Source organism: Panthera pardus, unplaced genomic scaffold, assembly GCF_024362965.1.
Source record: "Panthera pardus isolate Hobbes unplaced genomic scaffold, ASM2436296v1 HiC_scaffold_2, whole genome shotgun sequence".
In the NCBI taxonomy this organism is placed as follows: domain Eukaryota; kingdom Metazoa; phylum Chordata; class Mammalia; order Carnivora; family Felidae; genus Panthera; species Panthera pardus.
In genome coordinates, this window is record NW_026526765.1 from 98,166,341 (window position 1) to 98,180,129 (window position 13,789).

General features: G+C 39.6%; 1 protein-coding gene across 3 annotated transcripts in view; it reads right to left on the reverse strand.

Moving 5' to 3' along the window:
* Positions 1–13,789, reverse strand: part of IQGAP2 (IQ motif containing GTPase activating protein 2) — a 293,312-nt gene that overhangs the window by 63,670 nt on the left and 215,853 nt on the right. For 2 of the 3 annotated variants that reach the window (XM_019462973.2, XM_019462975.2), the window contains 3 exons: positions 10,392–10,482; positions 4,718–4,885; positions 2,257–2,399 (listed from right to left, as the gene is read on the reverse strand). In XM_019462973.2, coding sequence (XP_019318518.2) covers positions 2,257–2,399; positions 4,718–4,885; positions 10,392–10,482 — 402 coding nt within the window. Of the gene's footprint in view, positions 1–42; positions 214–2,256; positions 2,400–4,717; positions 4,886–10,391; positions 10,483–13,789 lie in introns of all 3 variants that reach the window. The other variant, XM_019462972.2, reaches the window with a different exon arrangement.

Below are 13,789 nucleotides of genomic sequence, written 5' to 3' on the forward strand. Positions count from 1 at the left end.
ATATGACAGTTTGCTGGAACTAGCGGTAGGCGATTCACATACCTGTATTTTGACCACCTGCTCTTCTTGTCCATACAAATATGATTTCCTAGCTTCATGCTCTTTCCTAAGAAGGGGTCCTGCACTTGTGGCTTCCAAGCGAAGAAGCAAATCTTCAGAAGCAGACCACATCTTCTCACGAACATAATCTCTTGTGACTTCCTCCACAATGTCCTGGCAAGAGATATTTCTTACGGTTACACTTCACACATCGGGTGAAACGAGCAAAGAGAATAGCTTCTGGAGCTTCTATCTTTGAGAAATAGGATATGGACGGCTCTTTCTGGCCTGGTTTAAGCACAGACTTGATCAGAGCAAAAGGATGAACTGGCTGAGCTTCTTTCTAATGACTTGCTTTTGAAATCCTCTGACCTTGGTGCTGAGGTACTAGGAGAATCTGGCTGAGTGATCTCAGGATCTGGAGGCGGAGATGGACAAATGATGCTGGCAAGGACCAAGTGTGAGGCTTGAGCTCCAGAGTGTACAAGGGACAAGGACGGCTGTGGTATGAATATGCACTGCCATCTCCCTCTCCAGGGCTGCCAAGGAAAAGAATGCAGTGGCCATGAAGTCTTCTGGCTCCTAGGCCCCCTTTCTAGTCCAGGCCAGAGAGCAGACCTCTGCAACAAGCCAGGAGGAGCCCGAAATAAACTTGGGGGGAAAATAAAAGACTTTGGACAGAAGGAAAGGGGGTGGGCGAGGAGAGACAGGCATTCCCCTGGCCAGACAGGCGAAACCCAGATGAATGAGAACAAAGGAGAGGGACTATGAAAAGTCTCAGGTAGATGATGAACTGGGTTTGCTTTTTACTTTCTTTGAGAGATGCAAGCCAAGACTGGACTCACTTCTATGGCTGATGCCTCTTACCAATGTGACTAGAATCAACGGATGATTAATTAAAAAAATTAAAACTGAAATCATAAAAAAATGCTTAAAAACCTTTAAGAGAAGACATTATTACATTCACTAACTCAGAACTTTTAGATTGTCTAGAAGACTATTATTTTTTTTTAACAGTGTAGACCTTCCACTTTAAAAGAAAAAAATTTTTAATCCGTTTTTTGAGAGAGAGAGACATACAGACAGAGTGTGAGAGGGGGAGGAACAGAGACAGAGGGAGACACAGAATCCGAAGCAGGCTCCAGGCTCTGAGCTGTCAGCACAGATCCCGATGTGGGGCTCGAACTCATGAACTGTGAGATGATGACCTGAGCTGAAGTTGGATGCTTAACTTACTGAGCCATGCAGGCGCCCCTAGACCTTCCACTTTTTAATAATCCTAACAGAATGATGCTCCATTTTACAAAGTTACTCCTAGGGCATCTTTGGAGGCCACAGGAACAATTTGTGGCTCTGGTTTTTAACCCTTTGATGCTGCTTCTTCATAGTGTGATACATCTTTTCCACTCTAGCATATTGTTTTTACATATTGCCCACAGTTTCATTATTTGCAAGGTAGCACTGGTAATGCATTGTAACAATGATTGACAATGTTTGAAATTACTTAATAAACCATTTTCTTCACTGTCTTCTTGTCATTGATTTCTGGTGGCATCATCAGCCTCCAGGCCACAGATTTTTCTCTGAGTTTTAGCAAATATCTTTGATGCTGGTGACTTTGAACAATTTTATAAGACCTACATTTGTGTGTTCTGTCTTTTTTTTCAAAATGGAACTAAATTCTTATTTGTATCTTCTCTGTAAACACACTACAATGCATGGAACAAACAGCAATTTTCACATCTTTTGGGTCCAACTTTGGTCTCAAGTCCAAAGCAATCTTGGTGAACATCCTTTTAAGAGTATTTCCCCCTGGAAAGTATTACTGACTTTTTAAAGGACATATCTATCTCTGTGGTAGGCTGTGGGGGGGAAGAAAGAAATTACTGAACACTGACAACCAGGAAATTACTACTAACTGAGCTCTTGTGTCAAGGTAAATGTGGAGATTAATTTTTAGGATAATGTACTATCACAAATAAGCTACAATATCTTTCTTCCCCTTGCTCTCTTTGGTGGTGTTATGTCAATATAGAAATAACTGTACAAGTCAGTAGGCATGCAGCCCCATCCAACTGCATTCATGACGACTTTACTCTATACCCAGGCTGCAAAAAATAAGTTATTTTCTCCCACCACTTCCATGATTCAAAAACAGAAAGGCAATCACACTTATTTTTTCAGAGCATAGTTATGCATTAAACATGAACCTCCTACCTCAATTTCTTTTGCCATGAGCCATGATTCTTTAGGCAAGCATGATTCAGGTGTGACCCAGGAAGTCTCTTGTGAATCGATGTTGTAGTAGTAGTCATATTTATCCTGCAGGGTGAGTTTGAGCCATGAACCTTCAGTAGACACTAAAGAAAGAAGCTTGTTACATTCTAGAGAGAAATACTGAACGCTTCAACATTATACTTTCTCCAATATGTAAAATAATGTAATGAACAATTTTTCATCAAGCATTCCGGCAGCCTAAGTTAAAATCATTAGAAATGACTTGCTAAAATGGAATGAATTCTATGTGTTCAATGGCGGCTCTCTACTAAGCCAAATGGGGAGGACAGTCTGATGGGTAATGCCATCGTTCTCGATCTCAAATTCCTCACGAGGATGAGAAGAGTCACAAATGGCCATCAAGAAGGAAAAAGTAGACAAAGAATGTATGTCCCAGATGTGAATGGCACCAAAGTGGTCAGAGGAGACTGGTGAGCAAGAATCTTCTTTGCTTAGCAACTCTTCCAGCAATTTCTCTAAGAAGGAGTGACCTATACAAACTGTGACCCATTATTTAAGGAAAGCCCATGATCTGCATTAAATCAAAGCAGAAGTAACTCATCTTTGCAGACAACTTTATCCTAACTAAAAACTGGCATATCCAAGCATGATGGTCACTAAGTAGGGAGAAGGAAAATGTCCTGGTTCGACTCATCGTGCTCTACACAACCACACAAAATGAGAAAAAAAATGTGGAAAGGACTTCATGTCTGGGGGTGGTGAAGGATGCACTAGGAAAAAAAAAATCTATGGCAGTCATGGCTTAATTAGTCAAGACGAATATTTCCTCTTCATGAACCCATGGGCTATCCCTCCCATTTAGAAGTATGTTTATTTTGTTGAATGGTCATGATTCCGGTCCCAGACCAGAGAGCCAACAAAAGCCAAAATAAAAATGTTCTGACCTAGACCAATCTAAGCCAGCTTCTGTCAAGTGAGCACTCGACTAATTGTGTTTATAGGGAATCAAAGTTCAAAGTGAATATCTGTACAGAATATTTAAATGGATTAAAAAAACTAAGCAGGGGTAACTTTAAGGCCCTTGAATGTGGTTGGTTGGTTATTTGGTTTTAAATGCTCCTCAACTGTTCTCTGTTTGTCACTGCCCAGGAAAAGAGATGTATCTCTTTTCAAATGGGCAGACAGCTGTTAGCTGTGTAGAAATGCTGGCCTACCAGAAGTATCTTGTACAGCCAAATCAGGATGCTCACAAGTAATAATTATGAATCTAAGATAACTCCTAGGTTTCTGAATTGGCAATTTGGGGATTTAAGACAGTATGCACCAGAATATGGCACATGGGAAGTGGAGGCAAGTAGAAGATAAATTAGGCTTAGGCCAGGATGGATTTGAAACTGAAACGAACCCCGGCATTAACACTGTTGTGCAACTCTTTCCCCATAAAGGAAGAGGCAGAGGACACTACAGCGACTCCGGACGAAAATATGTGAAGGGAACAGAGAGAGGCTCAAGGGTGATCAGATGCCAGGTAAGAAAGAATGACCAATAGCCTTCTGCATGTTTCATTAACGGGCAACTTGCTGAATTCAAGGGTGCAAACTCCGAGTTGGAAATCCACCAAGTGCATAGGGTGCCACGGGAAAGACCTCCAGTTGAACTAAGAAAACCTTTTTTTCTCCAATTCCACTTCTCAGGCCAGTTTCCTGAAGATGCAAAGTACATGACCTGTGATGTGTAAATCGACACCAGCCTGCGAATCAGGACATACCTTGATCTCTGATGGGATGTGAAGTGCTTGGTATCAATTTACTAAAGGAATGGTGCACTGACTCTCAAAAATTAACCTCTTCTGGTTTGGCAGAGTCTCCTTCTGACCAAAATCTCATGAATGTAAGTTTCTAAATCTAAAAAATGACTATTAGACTCATGATCTCAACGATACTTTACAAAGTTAACACATCATGGTCTACCGTTGGATTGAACAGGCATAAATATTTGCCAAGGTTATTGAGCTGGGCCCTTGGAAACCAGTGTCACTGCATTTTATTCCACGTTTTCAAACTTACTCCTATTAAATATTACACAATCATGTACCATTCGTTTCAAAAATGAGAGAGACAAATATTTGTAAAAAAATCAGTTTCCTATCCCTGGAGAAATGGATCAACAAGCAAGCATTAGATAAAGCAAATTCTCCTTAAATGCTGTCTTTTCTCAAGTTTATGATGTCACCCATGCATAGCCACCAAGTTAATCAGACTTTTCCAAAAAACAAAAAAAGAAAAACACATGTAAAAATTTTTTCCAATGCAAAAAAATATTTTAGAAATGTTCATACGAAAGCAATAATTGTCTTAAAGTCAATACAATACATATTGGTGTAAGACAGCATCATATTCGAAATGATATTTAGTCAGTGCCAAATGACTAGAAAGCTTACCACTTTTAGATTTGTGCTCTTTTGCCTTCGCAAGGGCATCATAATACCTGTCAGCACATTCAGGGATTATGTCATTTGTATTAGACACAGAAGACTTCAAATGAGACAAAATATCACATGGCTTTTCTTTCTCCAAACACTGATTGACATCGATGACCAGGGTAACCCCTGCACAATGAGAACAAAGTTTCTGTTACTGGTTATCTGCTACTTACTCTAGTGGTGTGCAAAGGTGAGATGTAATTCAGCCTTTTCCAGTAATGCATTGGAATTAAACCTTTATATCCTTTTCAGAGTTAGTACCACAAATACCCATGACTGTCACCAACTCACCTACCGGTTTAGGTTGTAGGAAGAACAAGATCCCACAGGAGCACAGTTTATTAAAAATTACAGCATTTCCAGGCTACTCTCGTGTGGTGGGAAGGCACTAGGTTCCACTCACTGTACTAATCCATAAGGGTGTGGTAAATGCAGTAGATATGCAGCCCTCCAATAGGTCATCCATCAGTATTTGAGAACTTGTTTTATGAAGACATTTATTTATTTTAGAATATATAAAAAATCCTGATAGTCTCTTGTATAGTGCTAGTATACTTCAAATATTCTAGGAAAGCAACAGGTAGGGCTGATGGACATATGTACTCAAGTCCAGAAACTTAATTCTGGAACCCATTTAGACTTAGAAAGCATTTTATTCCATTTTAAATTTCTGCTTCTCCCTATAAATCAAGCTACAGTGAACTCTTGGTTACCTAAAGAAAGTTAACATGGTGAGTTCTTTACTATCCATTTCATTCCCAGCCAAGAATATTCTGGCCCAACCAATGAAAGTACTGTTTTTACAAACTATAAATGCACTGAGTTAGAAACCTAGAACAACAATGGAAGAAACCAGGTTAAAATGCTTTGTGGACAGAAGGTTTTGATGAAATGAGGAGAAATGGATATACATTTTTATAAACACCCCCCCCCCCCCACACACAAAACTTTACCATACAAATGCTAACTGGCATATTGGTGTCATTAAATTATGCATGTATGTGCATACAAACATGAACACTGAAGGGGCGAGAAAAATGGAGTCTGACTTTCAACAATCTGGAACCAAAGTGATGCAAATCTGGAGGAGCACATAAAGAATCAAGGAGAACTTCCATAGCAAAATTCAACTGTTGCAGAACAAAAGATACAGCAGTATGCTCTTGTGCTTACAGGAGCTAATAAGAATGGATAAACAGTCCGCCTTTCCTCTTTTCCAGAAAAGTTTTCTAGGATGGGACAAATGTGGTACTGGTTGTTTGAGAACTTTGTGGTCTCAGAGGAGCAGAAGGAACAAGCAAATGACAAAGAATCCTCTCATGAATTACACCTGACAGCTTCATCTAACCCAGTAAAATGCCATGTTCCTTAAAAGATGGGTATTATAGGGGTGCCTGGGTAGCTCAGTCAGTTAAGCATCGACTCCTGGTTTCAGCCCAGGCCCTGGTTTCACAGTTCGTGAGTTCGATCCTCACATCGGACTCTGCTGACAGGGAGGAGCCTGCTTAGGATTCTCTCTCTTCGCCCCTCCCTCGCTCAAAATAAATAAACTTAAAAATTTTTTTTAAAAAGATGGGTATAAGAAAGGCACAAATTTCTTGGATATGGAAATGTGATTTACCATTGAATATTGATATGCAAGCAGTGGGTCCACAGGTGAATCTTCCAGGTAACTGAAGCTTACTACTCATCTTAACAGAACCATTAATTTTCCCATGAAAATCTAAACCCTTGGAGAATACCCTAAGAGAACAGTCTCTACGCTGCTCATCATTTTATCCATAATCCCTGGTACACAGTAGGTGCTTAATGTTTGCTGAGAGCTGCTAGAAGAGCCCTTCCTGTCATCCTCTGCTACAATACAGTGATTATTTTAGTATTGTTAAATACTAAGAAGCTGCTTGGGCTTCTTTGTTCCTGCACTGAATGGCCTCAGACTCTTATGCTTTTTAGTTTCCCCCGCCTCCGGTCCCCACCAGCTATTTCTTCTTGCTGCTATGTGCTTGCAGAGAGCAGCCCAATCACCTAATTGCCTGGTAATTCGTAGCTTCTGATGTACTCTGAGTTGGGAAGGGACACAACCAAACATATTAGTGTTAAGCCTAATATAAGAATACAAAGGTTCTAAGTGTCTGCCCAAGAGATTCCCAATGAGCAGAGTAAATCAGTTCCAGGACAAAGACTTTGAGACATGTACTTTGATTGTGTTTTTGCTTAATCCATGGGATGCCGTTTAGTTCCAGATAATTGAAGATGTCAAATAAATGGTCTACATAAAGTCAGGTATGTTTGTGGTAAGGAACAAATGACGAAATCTCCCATAAGTCTCCTAAAAGATCTGAAAGAAATGTTTGTGTTGCATCTTAAGCCATACATCGGCAGGCTTTCTCTAAGCTATGCACTTAGAGGTGAAATAACCTCCAGTGGGGCAAAAAATGGCTCTTGTGGGGGAGAGGGTGAGAAATCTTTTTATGTATCAGCACAGATCTACATATGGTATAAAAACAGATTCAATATATCTGTGGTATTAAAATTCCATGGTGAAAAATAATTAGGGAAAATCTATCTAAAAAGATTCCTTAGGGGCGCCTGGGTGGCTCAGTCGGTTAAGCGGCCGACTTTGGCTCAGGTCATGATCTCGCGGTCCGTGAGTTTGAGCCCCGCGTCGGGCTCTGTGCTGTCAGTTCAGAGCCTGGAGCCTGTTTCAGATTCTATGTCTCCCTCTCTCTGACCCTCCCCTGTTCATGCTCTGTCTCTGTCTCAAAAATAAATAAACGTTAAAAAAAATTAAAAAAAAAAAAAGATTCCTTAGGGAACAATAATGGAAGAAAGCTGGGGAATTTTGCTCTATGGAGTCAAAAGTAGAGACAAACCTACTTTTAGAAAGCAAGAAACCCAAGTGAAGGAGACTTGAGTTACGGTGTCCTTTCAGTCTTGCCTGTGGTAAAACCTATAGGGCAGCACTTTCTTGTACCAAATTATCTGGGAGTGGGTTAGATGCTTACAACACGAAACCAAAATCTGTTTCAAGTCTTATCATACAAAGGATGAATGCTTTTAAAGGGAAGATTAAACTCTTTTTTTTGAAAAACTGGAAAATTCTCATCTCATTGTTAGAATATAGATGGTTTTACTTCAGAACATCTTTTTGGTGTTATGTATCATAGAAGAAACTATATCAACTCTTCTGAGACACAGGACAGAGGCAGAAGACAGGATTTTAAATGTGTACATCTGGAGTACACAGTCACATATTTGAGAAAGCCTCTTACACAGTCAACACAACAATGAATCTCAATGTAAAACAAGGAACAGCTTCTCATCTGCAGGCCAAATGTAGGAAGAACATGAATAAAATGATTTCTAAATTGGTTTGACTTCTAAGAGCAAAACTGTAACCCTTTCAGGCTGAGTGCCAATGTTACAATCTAATTTCTTTAAAAGTGTTTCTTTAAACTATGGCTTCCTTCAGTTTTACGTTTAAATCTAAATCTCTTACGAACCCGTCTCAAATTTATTTTATTTTTTCTTAAGGATTAGAGTGCTAGAATGGAAAGACTTCAAAGATCCTGAGGGTATAAGTTCAGGTTGGAGAAATGTACATAATTTTCCAGGCTAAGGAAATAAAAACCAGATGTTCCCCACAGATGCTTCCAAAGTTGAAAAGCCAATCTTTGGGGGCAAGAAGACTAAGGTGTCTCGACAGCATTCTATGACCTGATACAATAGGATACGTCCTAGTTATGCTGCAAATAGGTTAAGGAACAGCACTTTCAGAAGTCTTACTTTCGGTAGATTATTTGTACATGTAGAGTGTTAGTATATCGATCTTGAAGCTACTTTAGATTTCCATGTGAATTTTCCTACTATTCGTCTATGAGTCTTAGAATAAAACTAAAATTAAATCGTTTGAGCCAATGAGGGGATTCTGCTAGTTGCCTAGTACATCTATCTCAATTATGCACCCTAGACCTGGGGGAATAATTGCACGTCGGTTTGAGGACTCGCTGGGAGAAAGACCTGAGCTAAGACTCCACTGATCACCTGAGCTCCATGAGCCCTTACTCTGGTTGGTGGACCACAGTGACATTTGGGGTTTCCTGCAATTAGTGTCAGTTTCAGAGCCAGTGTGCTGTAATCCCTGGAACGTCTGATTGCATCCTTTCCCCTCAATACAGCCACCATGGTAAAAAATTGCAGCTCTCTTTAGGGGAAGCCTCGAATAAAGATGAACAGTATAAACTTTTGACTGTAGCACTCTGTTCTCAAGTGGACCTGGTCTCCTCTTCACTTAAGGGGTTCTTGGTTTGTAAATGGCTTAAGTATGGGAATTGACTTAGGGGCCATGATTTTTGCTGTCATTACTCAAATTATACTTCCGCATTTGACCTAGAATTCTTCTTCCACTTGTACAAATCAAGAATGAATTTAGTAAACTGTTTAAATCATATTTAGGGACACCACAGTCAATTAGCCAATCCCACAGGTCTGTCAGATCATTCTGATTACTGCTTTGACTCTGCTCTCCATGACAGTAACCACACCCACTCACCTTTGGTGGTTAAGTGCTGCCACCTGGCCTCTGTGGCCTGCCCACAGATTTTGGACTGCCAGTCTTTTTGCAAGTACATGAGCCAGTTCCTTAGAGTAAATCTCCGTCTCTTTCTCTATGTATGTGTGTGTATACAGATACTACATACTTTCCAGAGAAACAACTATTTATCTGCATGCACATGCACTTGTACATATGCACGCACACACACAGATATATGACTACATATTTAGTTCTCCAGAGAAAAGTATATATTTGGTTCTGTTTCTCTGGCAAATCTGGACTAATACAATGGAAGGCATAGAAGGGAGCATAGGTATTTATTAAGCAGATTGGGCAAGTTTCTTAAGGGTCAAGATAAAAAAAGGGCTTCAAATACCCATCGATAGATGAATGGATAAAGATGTGGTATATATACACAACAGAGTATTACTCGGTATTCAAAAAGAATGAAATCTTGCCATTTGCAACTACGTGGATGGAACTGGAGGGTATTGTGCTAAGCAAAATTAGTCACAGAAAGACAAATATCATATGACTTCACTCACAGGAGGACTTCAAGAGACAAAACAGATGAACATAAGGGAAGGGAAACAAAAATAATATAAAAACAGGGAGGGGGACAAAACAGAAGAGACTCTTAAATATGGAGAACAAACAGAGGGTTACTGGAGGGGTTGTGGGAGGGAGGATGGGCTAAATGGGTAAGGGGCACTAAGGAATCTACTCCTGAAATCATTGTTGCACTATACGCTGACTTGGATGTAAATTAAAAAAATAAATAAACATTTTTAAAAAAGGTAAAAAAGGGCTTGATTAAACTAGAAATTTGAGAGTTCAGTAACCATTTTTTTTGCTTTCTGGATTTTGTACCAGAATCCTTAGATTTTGCTAGAGATAGCACCTAATCACTGAAAATAGTGCCACCACCAATAGATCTTTTTGTATATATACTCAACAACTAAAATTTCTAAGAGTCCAAATCTTTTCAGAAACTAAAGCTATACAGTTATAAACATAAAAAATCAGTGGCATAACCAGCAAGGTTCACTGAGCCAGCAAAAGGAGGTGAGGACTTACATTGTTTTGCTTTGTCCTTGTCCATGTTGGCCTCATCGACCGCATGCTGTATCTCATCCAGCCAAAGGACTTTGGAAACAATCTCAGAGTCCTGGGAATAGGGTCATAGAATAAAAGAAAGAACAGGGAATGATGATGAAACAGAATTTATAACTGCTTTTCAGGAGCCCATTTATTACAGTTCCCACAGACTCTTACCAACTACCAAGCACTGTCATAGACTGTATAGACTATTAATGAAATAACGCCCAATTCCAAACCCCATCCCCCACTTAGGTGCATTCGTCTATTGGTTTGTGTTTTTTCCAAGACTGCCCTCTCCCATGGTGGTCCTTTATAAAGAACCGGATGATCCCTGTGTTGGAACTCCTCCACAGATTTCCTCTGCAGTTAGGGGAAAATGTAACTCCCCTTCCCAGGGACCGTGGGGATCTAATGATGCAGGCCTGCTGACTCCTCTGGCTGCCCTTCACACTCCTCTACTCCCTGTCTCAGACCTGCACACCAGCCTCCTTCAGACCCTAATGTTCTCCAGCTGTGTGGCTGTGGATTCTTTCTTACCGTTCAGGGCTTAATTCAAATGTCACCTCCTCCAGAAAAGCCGCCTCTGAATACGCTCTCCCTTAATCACTAACTGTGTTCCCAAGGTGGCCAAGGTACCAGAGGAAACTTTAAATTTGAGGGAAACACAATGATACTTGGCATTTACCAGACACAGAGACAAAAACAAAAGACCCATACAAAAACATGGTGGCTGCCCTCAAGGAGCTAACAACTTAGTAGAAAAGATAGATTTACATAAAAAATAATTATAATACAATGTGATCAGAGCGATAATGGCTGTAGACACATGATCTAGAAATAGTCAAGAAATGATTATAGTAGGGGTTAATTGCAGGGGGAAGAAATACTTGGAGCTAAGGACAGCTTCAGAATGGAAGTGATAATAGCAATAAAAAGGCACTAAATTATCTACCTTTTTTTTTTTACTTTTAAAGTGATTTTATTTTATTTTTGGTTATATTTTAAAGAGAGACAGAGCATGTACATGAGTGAGGGAGAGGGGCAGAGCGGGAGAGAGAATCTTAAGCAGGCTCCACACTCAGTATGGAGAGTGACATGGGGCTAGATTCCATGTCCTCGGGATCATGACCTGAATTGAAATTAAAAGCTGGATGCTCCACTGACTGAGCCACCCAGGTGACCCCATTTTTTTTTTTTTTTACTTCTCGGTTGATTCTGACTACCATATTAAAAATATGGTGCTACTATATAGTAATTAAATGGGACTTCCAGAAACCAACTGCCCAAGATTACATAAACTTGCCAGAGATTACAAGTAAGTGTTATCAGGAGAAATTAAATATTTTTCAGGGAAGATGAGACATTCAATTTATTTTTTTTTAAGTTTATTTATTTTGAGAGAGAGAAAGCACATGCAGGGGCATGAGCAGAGGCAGAGAGAGGGAGGGAGAGGGGTGATCCCAAGCAGGTTCCGCACTGTCAGCACAAAGCCTGACGCAGGGCTCAATCCCACAAATCTTGAGATCATGACCTGAGCCCAGGCACCCTGAGGCATTCAATTTTCAACAATGGGGACACTTGCCCATGTGTAGTAATAAGTGTCACGTACTAAATCCTAAGGCAAGCCTGTGATGAACAGCAAGTAGCTCATCAGAACCATGGAGAACTTGCTCCATCATTCAGGACTCATGATGGATGGTTTGCAGGAAGGAGAAATGACATCCACCTGCTCCTCTGCAAGGCTTCAAAGCTATTTCCCTCTTAGACTAACTTGAGATAATGTATGCGGAAAGCACTCTGAAAGTAAGACAAAGAATCTATCACTTCATCCTGTAATATCTGGGCTAATGGAGACCATCATGGAAGGCTTGGCTCCTGCTTCCACAATCATCTCTAGGCAGATCTGCCACATGGGTATGGTTACTTGTAGCAAGATCTCCATTTCTTGAAAGAATGGATGTGAAGGAATCAAACAAGAAGCATGATAGGAAGTTGAAGACTACAGGAAGAATGAAGAGACAGGGGAGTAGGAACTATTTGTTCCCAAGGCCAAAGAGAACCCAAACACTCCTCCCAGGACTAGCCTAAAGACTAAGTTCCATACAAGTTCATTTATGTCTCTTTCAGTTTTTTTGAAGAGTATTTACCAAATTCTTTCGTAACTTACCATTGTAGAAGATGCACCATACAAACTTTGACCCAGATGAAAAGGAAGTTAAATCCCACTTAAAAGCTTAAAGTGTTTGTTTCATAAGGCAAAGTTTACAAACCAAATGGATTTAAGTCAACAGTTTATATCATGACTCATTACACCAAAGGATGCTAGAGTTAAATGTAAAACCAAGAGTAAAAACCAAGCCCTAGCGGTTTAAGATCTCCTTTTAAATTGCTTGCTACAAGACTGGAAATTTATTTATAGGATGGTCAGGGCTCTACCTCAAGCTACATAGCCAGGTTCAACATCTGAGTGACAAATGGATCAAGTAAAGAGAAAGCAGGCCATCTGCAAATCAAGTGACAAATTCCTGAATTCAGATGAGTCCTAGAATATTTTAATTCAACAAAAAGTACCTTTTCAATATTTTATGGCATTTTGGCTATTTCTGCAATAAAATAGCTTTCAATTTCAGCTTCTGTTAACATATATTATGTAGCTGAAGTACTAGTAATTTTTGATTGTAAAACTCTTGGTGTGATGAAATTTAATCATGATGTGAAAAGTTTACACAGATCAATTCCTTCCTGGCTTATCCCTCAGCCTGTAAGTCTCACACCAAATCTGCATTTTCTGATTCTTGCTGCATTTTATATGCAACATGCTGTTAGGACTGTTTGGCTAAGGGTTTAACCTTAAGTTGTGTTAAGTACAGAAAAATCTGTCACAATGCAGTTTCATTTATACTACATATTAAACCATATCCTCCGGGATATAATTATCCATAAAAGCTTATACGTTGCACAACGGTGTGGCTGTCCCAAACACTACTGAGTTGGGCACTACATAATGATTAAGATGGTAAATTTTATGTTATGGACATTTCACATTTTAAAAAAAATGTTTATTGTAGACCTGCTCACCAATAACCATGGAATAAACAGAGTCCTCTGCATTTTAATGTTGTATCATGATTTTATTATTTAACACCCCTCCACACCCCACTGTTACCTGACTCTGTAGTTAACGAAGAGCTCAGAATATGTTGAATTATGGCAAAACAAAACACCCTAAAACCAAGTATGGCCAAACAGTGATGGCAAATTCAGAACAATGTGACACTGATGGAGAATTTTCAAAGTTACCATAGTCTTAATTTAGCTTCCTAAAAAAAGTTTGTTTTCTGTAACTCATTTCATTTATAATTATGTAATGGGTT